General features: G+C 33.0%; 1 protein-coding gene and 6 non-coding genes across 7 annotated transcripts; all 7 read right to left on the bottom strand.

The window, feature by feature from the left end:
* Nucleotides 1–974: 974 nt before the first annotated feature.
* Nucleotides 975–1,067, bottom strand: LOC119371364 (small nucleolar RNA snoR114). The gene has a single exon (XR_005178979.1). It is a non-coding gene; the product is annotated as a small nucleolar RNA snoR114 (small nucleolar RNA).
* A 5-nt stretch (nucleotides 1,068–1,072) lies between these two features.
* Nucleotides 1,073–1,143, bottom strand: TRNAG-GCC (transfer RNA glycine (anticodon GCC)). Its single transcript has one exon. It is a non-coding gene; the product is annotated as a tRNA-Gly (tRNA).
* Nucleotides 1,144–2,982: 1,839 nt separating this feature from the next.
* Nucleotides 2,983–3,074, bottom strand: LOC149493920 (small nucleolar RNA snoR114). Its single transcript, XR_016322762.1, has one exon. It is a non-coding gene; the product is annotated as a small nucleolar RNA snoR114 (small nucleolar RNA).
* A 3-nt stretch (nucleotides 3,075–3,077) lies between these two features.
* Nucleotides 3,078–3,148, bottom strand: TRNAG-GCC (transfer RNA glycine (anticodon GCC)). The gene has a single exon. It is a non-coding gene; the product is annotated as a tRNA-Gly (tRNA).
* Nucleotides 3,149–4,405: 1,257 nt separating this feature from the next.
* Nucleotides 4,406–4,496, bottom strand: LOC119371363 (small nucleolar RNA snoR114). Its single transcript, XR_005178978.1, has one exon. It is a non-coding gene; the product is annotated as a small nucleolar RNA snoR114 (small nucleolar RNA).
* A 3-nt stretch (nucleotides 4,497–4,499) lies between these two features.
* On the bottom strand, nucleotides 4,500–4,570 carry TRNAG-GCC (transfer RNA glycine (anticodon GCC)). Its single transcript has one exon. It is a non-coding gene; the product is annotated as a tRNA-Gly (tRNA).
* A 1,756-nt stretch (nucleotides 4,571–6,326) lies between these two features.
* Nucleotides 6,327–10,202, bottom strand: C4H (cinnamate-4-hydroxylase). The gene is made up of 3 exons (XM_012222786.4): nucleotides 9,367–10,202; nucleotides 8,591–8,724; nucleotides 6,327–7,116 (listed from the first exon to the last, which is right to left on the bottom strand). Exons 1-3 carry the CDS (start codon nucleotides 10,149–10,151, stop codon nucleotides 6,518–6,520), a joined length of 1,518 nt encoding a protein of 505 aa, XP_012078176.1. The 5' UTR covers nucleotides 10,152–10,202; the 3' UTR covers nucleotides 6,327–6,517.
* Nucleotides 10,203–16,594: the final 6,392 nt, after the last annotated feature.

Raw genomic sequence — 16,594 nt, forward strand, 5'->3', positions numbered from 1 at the left:
GATTAAAATATCTTTATATTTTACTTCCGTTAGACTATTAAATCCTTCCATCCAATTATTACATTTTTCCATTAAATATCTTATGAAATGACAAAAATATCCCTTTTATTTTTTAAAAACACAAGGACAGACTAGTTGTATTTTTCAAACTATAGGAACCGTACTGTAATTTTTTATTATAATATTTTAATATCTCTCTATTGACCTCTGTGTTTTCTTGTTGTCCTAACAGAAAAGATGCAAAAAATAGACAGAAGAACCTAATAGTATAACGGAAGCAAAACATAGAGACAAATTAGTATATTTTAAAAAAGACAAGAAATGACTAGTTGTATTTATCAAACTACAGGGATTGTACTATAATTTTCTCCAAAAAAATTAAATCCGGTACACATAAAATGATTTGAAAACATTAGTAATTATAAAAATCGAAACATGTATAGTTTTAAAATTTTAATTCATTCAAACATTTTAATAAAACAAAATCAAGTACCAAGACAAAAATTTTAAAAATCTTAGCTCTTATATGTCAAGAATAGTAAATAGCAATAAACCCTAATTTTAATTAAATATTGTTAGAAAAAATCTAGAGTATTAAGAAATTGACCCATTTTATAGAACCAATTAAGAGCTATTAGTAAAAATGAGAGTATTTTAATAATTTTTGCAACGTAATTTAATTGTTTAATTGAAATGTCATTGCATTTAATTTTATTTAAGCTAATTATTGATCTAATTGAATTTTATTTTTATTTTAATCAAACTTAGCCTTTTTTTTTTTTTTTATGTTTTTATATGATTCAATTAATTTTAAGTATTTCTATGGATTTTCTTGTGTTATATGATTTTCCTTTTGTATATATATATATATAGTTTGAGTTTGTCTGAGAAAAAAATGGATATTATTAACAATAATTTCCATGATAAACAATAAACTAAAATTTGAATTTGCCTGAGGAAAAAAAAAAAATAGAGAGCTCAGACATGCTCCATTCCATCTGATTGATCAGATCAGATAGCTAGATAGACCCCATCTATCACAAAGAGCACAGGCGTCATCACAGCCTCAAACTGCACCAGCCGGGAATCGAACCCGGGTCTGTACCGTGGCAGGGTACTATTCTACCACTAGACCACTGGTGCTTGATGCTTAACTTCTCAAGGTAATGATTTTATTTCTTCAGACAAGGATTTAATTATATTTAAACCAAATTTGGTTATGTTTAATTATTTCCTTTGATTTTGAAAAAATTAATTATATAAAGAATATCAATGTTCTACTTAATAAGAATCTAATTTCTTTTTTTAAATAGCCTTCATTTTGCATCTTGTTTAAATATTTTAATTTCTATGATATATATCATATCTCTAAATTTTTTTGAATATTTACGCGAATTAATTTATTATATAAATCAATGTAAATCTTTCAAACGAACAAAAACTGCAGAAAAGCATATTTTAAGAATTTTAATTTCTAATACTAAAATAAATCTATTCTTGGAGATCTATTTCATTGAACTTAACTAATAAATAAATGTTATATTTTTTTAAAAAAAAGAGCATTAATTAATTTATTTACTAGCTTTTATTTTATTAATATTCATCTATTCCAAAAAAGAAATATTGTAAATTAATCATTAGATTATAAAAATATTCTGAACTTTGCACGCTATTATAATTACTTTTTACTTTCAATCATAACATATTTGTCTCAAAATTTCATTTTACAGTATACATATTAATTTGTTTTTTTAGGGGTACTTATTAAAAAAAGTTAAAAATGATATGATTATAACAAATCACAAAGTTTACCGTATTTTTGCTTATTAAGCCAATATGATAATGGAAGTGCTTGGATAAATTGTTTTATGCTAACTAAATAAAAGGTTAACTGTCTTATCTCTAATTAATTTGTGTATTAAGTGTTCTCTTTAAAAATATTAAATAATTTTGGGTAGAGTTATTTCCAAATCGCATTTTGTTAATACCAGAGAAATGAATTTTTTTTTTAATATTAAATTGATTATATTATCCTTTCTAACTTAGAAATTTATCATTAAGACAAGAAGTATAAAAAATTATTTGTTGCCATATATTGAAGACTCGTGTTCTAAAAAATGAGACACATCTTGATGTCAATTTTGCAGCATTTCAATAACTCTGCCTTCCTTTCTTCTATTGCAGAATGGTTCACCAACCAAAATAAATTTCATGATTTATAGTATGAACTGAGTCTCATTTCTGGTCACAAAAAGTCAGCTCTAGTTCTTGACGACAAATAATAATTTTTTCCGTAAATACTGTGTAAACGATCTAAAAAAGTATTAAAATATAAAAAAAATTCAACAAAAATGAGATAAAATTTATGGATACCTTTTTTGGCTTCATTGCAAGATATTTCATCAATTATGGATACCCAGAGGGAAAATCCTTCAATATAAATTTTCTAACTATTCATTTCACCTCTTTCTACTTCTTTATCAAACACAAGGAAGAAAATACAGGATTGACTTTTAATGGTAGATCTGTAAAAAATTTGAGCTTTTAATTATTTACAATTTCTTAGTGTGATTAATTGATTTTATCATGGATTAATCAGTTTTATTGATTTGAAAGAGAAATAGAAAGCCATGAGTTCAAGAGCCGGAAATTTTATGGGTTAAACGTAATATTTAACTAAAGGATGATTTTATGGGTTAAATATAATATTTAACTACAAGGATCATATAGTCAGTTTAATATTAAAAAAATAAGTTGCTCTATTACTAACACAATGCGCTTTGGAGATAACGCTATCCATAATTTAACTTGGTTTTATTATAAAAATTTGTTGAGAGAAAATAAATTCCTTTTTCAATATATGTTTATTTTTAAATACTAAATAGTATTATAAGAAAAACTGTTAAAAGAAAATAAAATTCCTTTTCCGATGTATTTTTACTTTTAAATACTAAAAAAGTGGGGGGGAAAGAAAAAAATTAAGAGCTCAGATGTGCTAATGAATTCAGCTGTTGAAGATCTGACGACTGCGATAGACCCCTCTACCGCCAAGAGCACTAACTTCATCATAGCCCAAATGCACCAGCCGGGAATCGAACCCGGGTCTGTACCGTGGCAGGGTACTATTCTACCACTAGACCACTGGTGCTCGATGTTCAATTCCCAAATTATTTTAATAAAAATCTCGCATTTAGGTAATACATTGTGTAATCACGAAAAAAGGTCATCCGTTTTGCTAGAGTAACTGTTAAATGAAATTTTTAATAAAATCATAAATCGTCAATAGTTAAATACTGTATTATATAATGAATAAATGATTGCATTTACTCTCCAAGTTATTGAACATCAATTTCAAATTTTAATTATATTAATCTTTTTTTTATCACACTAATTTGTCATTCCTTTAAAAATTTTCTAAACCCTTTGAGTCCATTTAGTTTAGCAATAAGAAATGAAGAACTTTAAATGCTTAATATTTCTTGATAAAAAACAATTCACTTGTATTTTAAAAAAAAAAAACGTTTCACTTCTATTAATAAAACGAGGGATTTTTATTTTTTCTTTATTTTTTACTCGTTCCGTCCTATTTTGTTTGCTTATTATTCATTTTTTTTAATGTCCCAAAATATTTGCAAGATTTCTAAATTTAGACATGTAAATAATTATTTTTCACATAATAATCTTTATAGTTGTTTATTGAACGAAGGGCTTTCAGTATCTTAATGAATTTTTAAAAATAAAAGAAGGGTAAAATAATTTTTATTGAATAAATTATTATTAAATGTATTTTATAAAATCATGCAAGCAAAACGAGACGGAATGAGTATTTTTTTTTTTTACCTCCGCCCTCACTCTTCTACAGTTCTTCTTTCTCTGCTCACATGGTCATCGATGATTCGATTGATCATCACTTGATTCTAAGCAAATAGGAAGATAAACATTCTATGAATTTACGGCCAAATACAGATATATGCACTGAACTGTTAAAAAACAAAAATCGTACGGCACACCAAAATTTGGGAGTGGCCAATATGGGCCTGTAATTGTAAAAATCATACTGTTACACACGTTACATAACAATCCTAGAACAATTAAAAGATTACGTATGCATGCTCATCAAACGACAGCGTTTCTGTTCCCTTTTATTCGTCTTCTTCTCTCATCTCTCTCTTTTATCTTTTTCATGATTCTTTCTCTCTTTCTCGCTCTCTGTCTCCCTCTTGTTCTTTTTTTTTTTTTTTTTTTTCTGTAAATATTGTGTAAATGATCTAAAAAGTATTAAAATATAAAAAATTCAACAAAAATGGTATTATAAGAAAAACTGTTAAAAGAAAATAAAATTCCTTTTCCGATGTATTTTTACTTTTAAATACTAAAAAAGTGGGGGGGAAAGAAAAAAAATAAAGAGCTGAGATGTGCTATGAATTCAGCTGTTGAAGATCTGACGACTGCGATAGACCCCTCTACCGCATAGAGCACTAACTTCATCATAGCCCAAATGCACCAGCCGGGAATCGAACACGGGTCTGTACCGTGGCAGGGTACTATTCTACCACTAGACCACTGGTGCTCGATGCTTAATGTTTCCTTGTTTATAATTTATCGAAAATAATATAAGTATTTTTTAAAATATAGTTCTAAATTTTTTTAAATGAATATTAAATTTAATAAATTTAAAAATATAAAAAATTATAAAACTAATTTTGGATATTAAGCAAAATTGAAAATAATGGGAAACTATTTCAGCTGTTATTATCCTTTCATTATTATCAATAGTATTTTGGAATATAAAATATTGTTTAACATATAAACAAGCAATAAACTTATGAATTAGGCAAAATCTCATTAATATAAAAATATTTCATCCGTTATTCCCAAAAAATAAATTTTGGAGCAGAATCGGACCCAACAAATAAATCAAAATTTTAGAATTTATTTATAAATGAATTCAAGTAGAATTCATTTACAATTGAATTTATCATGTTTGGTATACTACAATTTAAAATAAAAAATTCAATTGAATTCCATAAAATTATGTTTGAAATCATTCGTGAGTGAAAATTAATTTATTTTTATTTTCTAAAATACTATTGACATAATAATTTAATAAAAATATTAATATAAACAAATACACTCATATTTCACCCTAATTAATTAATTAACTAGTGGTTAATTAAATTTTAAAATTTCATATTTTAAGTTGTTATCTGACAAGCGGAGCAGAATCGGACCCAACAATCATTTTTCAGCATTAGCTCCTTTGGAAGAAAAATTAGGCTCAGATCCAGCTCTGCCAGAGAAAACCCAGTTGCGGGAACCACCATGAATGGCAATAGAGAAATCCTTTTAGAACCTAACACAAAGCTCCTATTGTTACTGTTGCTGCCGTTGATGTTATTATTGTTATTGTTTAAACTAATACTAAAAGCTGCGAGTTTCTATTCTTCCTCTTCAATGACTGAGATCCAAGTAAGCTGAGTCTCAATTCAATAGCTTTCAAGCTAAGATCACCACTAGATAAATTTTTATTAGAGTTTTCCATAGAAGGAATCTCAGATGTTAAGCTCTAATGGTATAGATATGAACAAATCTCAAACAAGGAAAGCTCGGATGTTATCACGTCCAAAAAACCATGAAATATTTATCAAGATGAACCAGATGATAATAAAGAAAAAGATGAAACCCCTTTTGGATTGATGCCAGTAGAGATATATAAAATTTAATTGTAAGCAAAGAAATCCGGTTTAGTTAAATTATGAAGCGGAAAAAGCTTGATTGAGGAAATGGCAGTTCAGTTAATAAAAATGTGAGTGGGTTAATAAGTGGAATTCATTTGCAAATTTCAACGATTTTAATAAAATTTTAACTAAACTTATCAACTTTATAAAATTTTGGATTTCCATATGAATTTCACAAAATTTTGTGGAATTTATTGATTTCAAACAGACTCTTAGCTTTCATTTATAAATTCTTTTAGTATTAGGAAAAGAAATTCTAATTTAGCATAAACCAAAATTTTATATGTGATTGTCGTAGGGTTAACTCAAGTGGCTAACGCTAAGACTTAAGATTTTATATTTGATTCGCATCCTATTGAGCTTAAATTTAATATATATTTCTAATTGTAATTTCTAATTTATGCCCATTGAAGTTTTATAAAATTACTTGACAATGCAATTTGATTGCTATAAATTTCAATTTGGTGAGATTTAATTAATCAATAATATCAATTCATAACCCGTAAACCAATGCATCCATAAATTAAATATAATTTGTTTAAAAATCTAAAGCTTTAAATATAAAATCAAAAAATTTGCGGAAAAAAATTAGTGGAAAAGAAAATATTACATAATTATTGGAGTCTTGGAACAGTTTTGAAGTTCATAGATTTACATTGTCACACAACAGACCAGATATATCAGAATATATCAGCCAAATCTCATCTCTAATCAACCCATTATATTCAAAATCATTTCCCATTCTTTTCTCCCTTGAAGCAAACTTAGAGTAACGAAAATTAGAATGACCTTGGCTTTGCAACTATGGTGGAATGGTTCAATATATGCAAACTGAATTGGCCACCTTTCTCTGTAGTATCGAGCTTTGACTGTCCAGGAGGTGGCAATAGCTCAAAGTTCTGTACCAAACGCCCCAAGGTAATTCCAAGAATTGGCAATGCAAGAATAATTCCAGGGCAGCTCCTTCTTCCGACCCCGAAAGGAAGGTATCTGAAATCGTTTCCATTAGCCTCAACCTTTGACTCCTCTTCCAAGAACCTTTCTGGCCTGAACTCTTCAGGATTTTTCCAATTAGCAGGATTGTTAGCAAGCCACCAAGCATTAACTAAAATTTTGCTTTCAGCAGGAATGTCATATCCGGCAAGCTTAGCTTCGTGGAGATTCATGTGAGGAACAAGAAGAGGAATGGCCATCCTGAGACGGAGAGTTTCTTTGACGACAGCCTGAAGATAGGGGAGTTTGTGTGTGTCAGGTTCGGTGATTTGGTGACCAGGTCCAAGTACTGTGTCTAATTCATTCCTCAGCTTCTTTTGGATTTCAGGATGGTTTACAAGCTCGGCAATTCCCCACTCAATTGACCACAGTGTTGTTTCAATTGCTGTTACATATAACAAAAATTTTGCACATTAATACCTTTAATTTAATTGCATTGCTTTATAAAAATTGGAAAGAAATACTAGTTATTTAGAAATTGGAAAATTAAAAAAAAAAAAAGATTTTTTACAATTCTGCCCTTTGATTGGATCTAATAAATAATAATAAAAAAAAAGGAAATAAACCTACTTCCACCAAGATAGCTATTAGCTAACCTACTTATATGTTCATTATCTAAGTGACATTAATCACTCCAATGAGGAAGAAAAGATTAAAAAAAAAAAAAAAAAGGCAAAATTAGAACCTACTTAAATACAAGTTAGGTAAGAAGAGCACTTTCTACTACTAATGCAACCTAAAGTGGAGATAATACTACTTTTAACAGCTAATTGATCATCTCAAGCGTAAAAGGGTTAACACTGATTTTTTAATACAAATAAAATAATAATAATAATAATAATAATAATGTCTTGGTCGGTTCACCTACAACAACTATACCTAATCTCTTAAAGGACATGTTAATTGTCATCAACGATACCCACCATCAGTTGGTGTGGTTGGTGGGGTTGGGTTCAGCCAACTTATGCAAAACTGATAAAATTGCTTAGTCCCAGAAGTTGACAAAAGCAGTATTATATTCATACGGAAGGTTTAGAGGAGAAGTGCCAAGTGTTTGAGCTTGAAAAGTCCGTCCATACAATTTGACCTTTCTTAGGCTAACTTAAAACTAAAAAGGCAATAACCATTCCAATTGGTACAAGCTGACCAAAAAAGTTTTGAGATATCTGTTCCTAAATTAGCTTCCAAAGAGGTTAGCTAGTGCTGCATTAAAAGGAGATATCGAATTGGGCTCAAAAGGTCCCATGATTTGCCGTTAGTGATAACATTCTAATCCAGATGCAAATCTGGGGAGAATTTCAATCAATATTAAAGTTATTAATTCAATCACGTCAAGACATTGTTTTTATAATTAAATTATAAGTCGTAGCTATCACTAATTTCTTGGCGTTACCGTAACGGCTTCACTAACAACAACGTCACACCGTGCAAAATTGAAAAGTATGCAACTTGTAGCACTAAAAGAAAATTTTTTTTTTATTAACTTCTATGATAAGTTAGAAAAGGAAAAGTCTTGAATTCCAGGTACTTTTTTGTTCACAAGAATTGGTTTTTGGTGCATAAACTCTAAAATTTCGGTGCATAAATTCCTCATCTACTCATTTTTATAGCCCTGCACAACTTGCTATATTTTCTGGAGGAAAATTGATTTCAGTATAGGGGTAGCGTAGCTACCTAAGTGGCCATCAAAAATTCCAAAAGACCAAAATACCCCTTGGATGGGAGGATTTTTACAGAATAATCAAGACTAAAGAAAATAAAATATGGCTAAATATATATTATAGAAAAAGACAACAGATGACAAGATCAGTGTATAAATTTTTTTTTTTTTATAAAAAAAGGAGAGAAAAAAATCTTACCAGCAACGTTGATATTCTCTACAATGTAAAGAACGTTGTCTTCATTGATCTCTCCCTTCTGCTGTGCGTCCAAAATATGATCTATTGCGCATTTCAACCCTTCATTGTTCATGCTCTTGGTGCTTGAAAGCTTCCTGTGTTCACCAATAGAAAAAATAATAATATTAATTTTATTTTTTAAATATTGAGTTCCTATTTGACAGAAATTTTTTTTTTTTTTTTTTTTTCATAAACACATATATCCCCAGTCCACCAGACTAAAGTCGGCCAACTAAAAAATAAAATGCTACCAGCTTACTATTAAAGTTGGCCCGCTAATGAATAAAGTGTCTTAAAGAAATAGTGAACTGGGTGAAATATTTACTTTAAAATAAAATAAAAACTATATATCAGTCCTCGTTTCTGGTTTGCTAAATTTGTCTGTTTCTCTGACTAGGAATTGGAATCTTTAGTTACTGTTTTCTTCGACTAATTTGGCATTTTGTGCCGTCTTGGTGTTCGATGAAAAGCCCACCGAAGAATTTCTCCCAAATCAGTTTAGGTGTTACTGTGGAAACGATTTCTTGCCTAAATGATAAGATTGATATCTAGTTCAGATTGACAGCTAACTAAGTTTTAGCAACTAACATAACATTTACCTAAAATGAAATAACTTGCCAAATAGAAAATGGTTTATAGTTTAGCTTTAAAATGCAATTATTATAGTTGGTGGGATTTTTTTTTTTATTTTGAAAAAGCCAAAAAAAAAAAAAAAGAAAAGAAAATAAAATACTTACTTCCTTTCCTCGACGAAGAAGTCCTTGAAGAGCTGCAACCTTCTCTCCTTCACTTCTTTACAGATCTTCAAGTAACCTCTCAAAAAGGGTCTCAAAATAGGAATAAAATCACCATAGTTATACTCAAAGCTTTGAGCCAATCTACTTCTCTCTCCATTCAAAGCCTTAAGCTTAACAAACAAAGGATCGTCTTCACTTTCAAATCTCCTGTCAAACATGATTCTATACATATTATTGTACATCATCAACTGCAATCGCCGTCTTAACACAATACCGGTAGTGGCAGCTTGTGGATTCTTCTTAACATCCTCCACCACCTTCCCCGCCTCATCTTCCCATCCATATCTATACTGTTGAACCACCTTATTAGTAAAAAACGGAACCGTCATGATCCTCCTCATCTTCCTCCAGTGTTCACCGTAAACGGTAAACACCATATCCTGTCCTTTACCGGTAAAGATATCAAAAACGACATTTCGAGTTCGGGATCCAAATTCAACACCTTGAGTATGTAAAACCTCTTTAGCTAAGTCCGGCGAAGAGACAACGACAAGATTCCGTTGTCCCATACGGAGCAAAAATATGTCGCCGAATTTTTTAGCGAGATCGGTGAGATTACGATGGTTTAAGTCATCGCCGACTTGAAGCCAATTACCAAAGACGGGTATGGGTAAAGGACCCGGAGGAAGCTTAAAGCGCTTGCCGCGTAATTTAGAAACGACAATGGCGACGATGACGGCGGCGAAGAGACCTAAAAGAGTTTTCTCCAGTACAAGGAGATCCATTGCCAGAGGTAGATGGAGATTTTGGAGTTAGTTTGGTGTGGGAATTGAAGACAGAGAGGGTGGGTATTATATAATGAAGGGTGGAAGGTGGATGAGTTTGATAGGCACGTTAGGTGAAGCGTGTGGCTATAGTGAACGGAGCAGTGGGTGAGAGAGTGAGAGTATAAGAATGGAAGTTGACGGCGTTAAATTTGACGAACTAAAGTTTTGAAGTGGTAGGAGAATGGCGGTCATATGGGGGTAGGTAAGGAGGTTGGTGGGAGGGAGATTTTTTTGATAATAGTCTCCGTTAGAGAAAATATTATATATATATATATATATATAAATATAAAAGTGAACAAGTGGCTATGTTTTCCTACACAACATACAAATTGAGAACCAAAACCATTGGGATGGCAGTAATAGCGATGCACTGCACATGGCTAAATGCCTAAATGAGGAATAAAAAAAAAACAATAATGGTTAGATCAAAATGATCCGATCATTTCCATTAATTCAAAATTTGGTGATGTGGAATGACTAAATTACTCTTTGTAAATTTAAGGAAATTTTTATGGTGGGAATAAAATTTATATCGGAGGAAAACAAGAAGAATAAAAGTATAGTGATTTACGTGTGTTTTGCACGATTGCACAGTGTTTCGTGATTTAAATATATTATATAGAGTTAAAAATTTTATTTCTAATTAAAATGAAACATCAATCTTAAAATAAGTTTATTCAAATTAAGACATGTGCAACAAAACAACATTAGTCGTAAATAATAAATTATAGAGTAATTTTTAAAGAGTTGTTAAGTGGAAAATCTATAAAAACAGATAAAGAAGGCATATTTTCTCTCTAAAATTTTCAAAATTTTCTAACTAAGTGAAAACCAAAAACTTCATTTTAGAGAGTATCAGGTCAGCGTAGAGCAAACATAAATGATTCTCCTTTCTATATATAAGGACTTTCCATTTTGGTTGTCATTTAAATAGAGAAATTACTCCACATAAAAGCTAATCCAAGGCAAAATTTTCGCTATGCCCTTATTTGTAGTCACACATTTAAGGAAACAAAGAGTGAAGCAATAAATGTTGTTAGGGGCATAAATAGAAAGTCAGTGAAAAAAAAAATCCATTTCCTTAATCCTCATGTGATGGAGGTCCATCTAGCCTAGCCTTACAAGCTGTCCTAGACATGGGCCTTGGTCTTGATTCCATTAGTGAAGTTGATGAAGACAGTCCAAGTGAAGATGGGCTTGGTGGGAGTGACATGTTCAATCTGAAGCTACAGCTCCTTTTAGGGCCATTTGGGTTCCTTCAAACCATCATCTTTGAAGACAACAATCAAGGAGCACTTGGTTGATCATTCACTATGAATTCCAGCTCATTTGTGTTGTTTTCAAACTTAGTTAGGTGTCCTTTGAATTGTGCCTTTGAATGAGTTATTTCAAACTTAGTTAGGTGTCCTTTGAATAAGTTGTTTTCAACCTAGTTAGGTGTATCTTTGAATGTGTTGTTTTCAACCTAGTTAGGTATCCTTTGAAATTGTGTTTTTGAACAACACATTCAAAGGGAGTTTATGGCTATCTCTTGTTTCCCTATATAAAGGGATTTTGTGTACTTTGGAAGAGGAGATTTGGAATAACAAGAAAGTGTTAATCACATTTGGGTTTTATTAGTTTCCAAAAACTATTGGGTTTTGTTTGTTTCCAAAAACAATCATCTATCTTTTTTCATTTTAATCTTCACCATCAACTATCTTAGCCTTTCAACACATTTTGAATCAAGTTACTGTAGCACGGATGCTTCTGAGTTCCTGTAGCAAGTTACTGTAGCACTCGTGTTTCTCTATCAAAACCATAGTCCTTTCCACCATGCCATCAGTTGGTATCAGAGCCAACAATCTTACCTTCTTTCACTTTCATTTGTTTTCAAGTTATGCTTAATAACCAACAAGCATCTCTTAACAAAGACAAACAAGTCATGTTAGAAGATCAAGATCTAGCCTCAGCAATTGAGAAAATGAGGTTGGAAATGGAAGTTCTTAAGGCCATGAATGAAGCCTTAGAAACACTCATCCAAAATACTCCCCCAAATACCCGAAGTCCTCATGAAGAGGAACTGACTAATGAAGATTTCAATGGAGAGGACCAGCACCTTATGTTGGGATGTGGAGGTTTTAGAGGGAGAGGGAGAGGATTGTTTCATGGAGGATTTGGCCAAGGGGCAAGGCGTTTGCCACCACCCATCCGTGTTGAAAGACAAGAAGAATCTTTCAACTATAAAATCGAATTACCTGAATTTCATGGTAAGATCGATGCTGATGCCTATCTTGAATGGATATACTCAATGGAGAAATCCTTTGAACTGAGGGAGGTGTCCGAAGACAAAAGAATGAAGCTTGCTGCTATGAAGTTGAAGGGATATGCTGCCCTTTGGTGGGATAATTTGCAAAAACGAAGGATGAGGGAAGGGAGGCCTCAAATTACTCAATGGGATAGGATGAAAGAAGAGATGGATGCGGTGTTCTTGCCACCCCATTATAGACAGAAAATGATTGAGAAAATGTTGAGCCTCAAACAAGATACTAAAATCGTGGAACAATACACCATGGAATTTGAGGAATTCTTATTGAAGTGTGAGGTCGAGGAGACCGAGGAGCTGATCATGGGGCGTTTTCTCCAAGGATTGCGATTCGACATCCAAGACATGGTAAGCTTCTACCCTTATGAATCTCTTATTGAATTGAAGAGATTAGCACTAAGAAGTGAGACAAGTTTGAAGCATTCACACCAAAACAAAACCAATATCAGACCTTATAACTACAAACCGAGCTCTAGTAACCCCAATTTTGCCCCTATCAAGACCACATACACACCCTCACCAAAACCCCCTCTTAAAAACACTTCCAACACACCAAGAAATACCCAATCTGTCCCACCATCCAAAAATACCTCTAAGAATGCTTTGAAATGTTTCAAATGCCAAGGGTATGGACACTTCCAATCTGAATGTCCTTCAAGGAAAGTAATGACCCTTAGAGAGATAGAGGAGATTGAGGAAGAAATATACCATGCTGATTCTGTTGCAGTAAATAGTGAATTGAATGTTGATGAGGGAGATATGCTAGTTTGTGATGCAATGGAAGATGGGGAGTGTTTAGTGATGATGCGTATTTTGAATATTGAAAAGAATGAGGAGGATTGGAGGAGGAAATCCCTGTTTCACACTAGATGTTTGACAAAAAATAAATTGTGTGAAGTTATTATTGATAGTGGTGCATGTGAGAATGTTGTATCCAATGAAATGGTTGCGAAGTTGGGACTGAAAATCGAGCCAATTGATAACCCTTATAGGTTGGCTTGGCTGAATTCTGAGCATGAAATTAAAGTCACTAAGAAGTGTCTAGTTCCTTTTGCAATTGGGCAATACGTGGATGAGGTGAGCTGCCATGTTATCCCAATGACAGCTTGTCACTTGCTTCTTGGGAGACCTTGGTTGTATGATAAGGATGTGCAACACCAAGGAAAGGCCAATACTTACACCTTTTTCCATAAGGGTAACACCATCTTGCTCACACCGTTACTACCCGAGAAGAGAAAGAAGAAAAGAGAAGTTGGAATGGTTGGATTGTTATCCAATGATGAGAAGAGTGAGATCATGGAAGGGCTGCCCAGCTATGTTCCAATTGATGTGGAGGATGAGCCCAAACAGAATCATGTGATTCCAAAAGAGGTACAATTTCTTATTAGAGAGTTTGAGAGAGTTTTCCCAAACACTTTACCTATTAGTTTGCCCCCTCTAAGATCAATACAACATGAGATCAGTTTTGTTCCGGGAGCTCAAATTCCTCATAAGCACTCCTATAGAATGAGTCTTAAAGAGAGTGATGAATTACAAAAGCAAGTTGATGAATTGTTAAAGAGAGGCTTTATAAGGGAGAGTGTTTCTCCTTGTGTTGTGCCAGCCTTTGTTATTCCTAAAAAGAATGGCAAGTGGAGAATGGTGATAGATTCAAGGGCTGTTAACAAGATAACGATCAAGTACAGGTTTCCTATTCCAAGGCTTGATGATATGCTTGATCGATTGCATGGAGCTTCAATTTTCTCAAGGATTGATCTTGCAAATGGATTCTACCAAATTCGTGTTAGAGAAGGTGATGAGTGGAAGACAGCCTTCAAGACCAATGAGGGGCTGTATGAATGGTTGGTCATGCCTATGGGACTCTCTAATTCACCTTCCACCTTTATGCGACTCATGAATGAGGTACTCAAACCTTTTCTTAACAAATTTGTGGTGATATACTTTGATGATATTCTGATCTTTAGTACTAGTTTACATGAGCATTATATGCATTTGAGACTTGTTTTTGAGGTTTTGGACCGTGAATCGTTGTATGCTAATGTAGAGAAGTGTCATTTTTGTTATAGCACCATTAGTTTTTTGGGGTATGTTGTATCTAAAGATGGTATAAGTATGGATTCTGAAAAGGTCAAGGCCATTGTTGATTGGCCTATTCCAAACAATCTGTTTCAAGTAAGGAGTTTTCATGGGTTTTGTTCTTTTTATAGGAGATTCATTAAAGGTTTTAGTACTATAACAAGTCCTATAACAGACTGCATGAAAAAAGGGGTGTTTAAATGGACACCTCAAGCCACCTTTGCTTTTAACACTTTAAAGAATGCAATGACAAAAGCTCCTGTTTTGGCCTTGCCTAATTTCAACTTACCTTTTGAATTGGAGTGTGATGCTAATGGGGTTGGGATAGGGGCTGTTTTGAGTCAAGAAGGCAAACCTATTGCATTTTTTAGTGAAAAATTAAATGAGTGTAGGAGAAAATATTCTGCCTATGATCTTGAGTTCTATGCCTTGATTTGTGCTCTAAGACATTGGAGTGCATATTTGTTGGCTAACTCTTTCATCTTATTTACTGACCATCAAGCCCTCAAATACATACAAAGTCAAGCTAAGTTAAGCAAGAGACATGCATCTTGGGTTGAATACATGCAATCCTTTGATTTTGTAGTGAAGTATAGGGATGGTCCAAGTAATAGAGTGGCTGATGCATTGTCTAGGAGATATGAGGTTCTTAGTACCATGCATGCTCATGTAATAGGATTTGAGAATATTAAGACCTTGTATGAGAGTGATGGGGATTTCGGTCAAATTTGGGAGAGAGTTAGGAAAGATGGTGCATTTAGGGACTTCACTATTCATGATGGTTATCTTTTCAAGCTTGATGCTGTTTGTGTTCCTCAAAGCTCTTTAAGGGAAGCAATTCTTAAGGAAGTCCATGGTGGAGGCCTAGCCGGTCACTTTGGAAGAGACAAAACCTATGAATTGGCAAGCAAAAGTTTCTATTGGCCAAAGATGTGGAAAGAGATTTCAAGACTTGTTGAGGGTTGTAATACTTGTAAGCAATCCAAGATGACCTTACAAGCTCACGGACCATACATGCCTTTGCCGATTCCAAGCTCACCATGGGAAGATGTAAGTATTGATTTCATTGTTGGCTTGCCGAGAACAAGACGAAATAATGATTCCATTATGGTTGTAGTAGATAGATTCTCAAAAAATGGCTCATTTTATTGCTTGTAACAAAACTAATGATACATCTCATATTCTGAATTTGTACTTTGAAAATGTTGTAAAACTCCATGGAATTCCTAGGAGCATAGTAAGTGATAGGGATGTAAAGTTTTTGAGTCATTTTTGGAGGCATTTGTGGGCAAGGTTAGGAACTACCTTGAAGTTCAGTACGGCTTTTCATCCTCAAACAGATGGACAAACAGAAGTGGTCAATCGAAGCTTAGGCAACATTTTGCGAAGTTTGCTAAAGGGGAAAGTAAAGAATTGGGATTCTTTGTTGGCTCATGCTGAATTTGCTTACAACAGTTCGAAGAGTAAGACCACTAATTTTACTCCTTTTGAATTAGTTTATGGAGCTAATCCACTTGTTCCTCTTGATCTGAGCAACGCACACTCTAGTATCTCCTCTAACTTAAAGGCCGAGGACAGAGCTACTGAAATTGTCAAACTCCATGCCAGAGCAAAAGCACATATTGAGAAGAAGAACGAAGCCTACAAGATGCAAGCCAAGCTAAAACCTGTTGTGGAATTTAAAGAAGGTGACTTAGTGTGGGTTCACTTAAGGAAGGAACGATTCCCTTCTAAAAGAAAGAATAAACTTATGCCCAAAGCCGAGGGTCCTTACAAGATCATCAAGAAGGTAAACCAGAATGCTTACAAGGTAGAGCTGCCTTCGTCTTACAAGATTTCCAACACCTTCAATGTAAGTGACTTAGCCAAATACAAGGAAGACACCATGTCAACTTCTGACCAAGTTGAAACTTTTCAAGAAGGGGAGAATGATGGAGGTCCATCTAGCCTAGCCTTACAAGCTGTCCTAGACATGGGCCTTGGTCTTGATTCCATTAGTGAAGTTGATGAAGACAGTCCA

This window comes from Jatropha curcas, chromosome 9 (genome assembly GCF_041381405.1).
Source record: "Jatropha curcas cultivar XTBG-Jc1 chromosome 9, XTBG_Jcur_1.0, whole genome shotgun sequence".
NCBI classification, from domain to species: Eukaryota; Viridiplantae; Streptophyta; class Magnoliopsida; order Malpighiales; family Euphorbiaceae; genus Jatropha; species Jatropha curcas.

Coding starts and splice junctions, on each gene's coding strand:
- C4H (XM_012222786.4), bottom strand. CDS start 10,151: ATGGATCTCCTTGTACTGGAGAAAACTCTTTTAGGTCTCTTCGCCGCC. Junction 8,725..9,366: donor TTCTTCGTCGAGGAAAGGAA/GTAAGTATTTTA, acceptor TGGTGAACACAG/GAAGCTTTCAAGCACCAAGA. Junction 7,117..8,590: donor AGAGAATATCAACGTTGCTG/GTAAGATTTTTT, acceptor TATATGTAACAG/CAATTGAAACAACACTGTGG.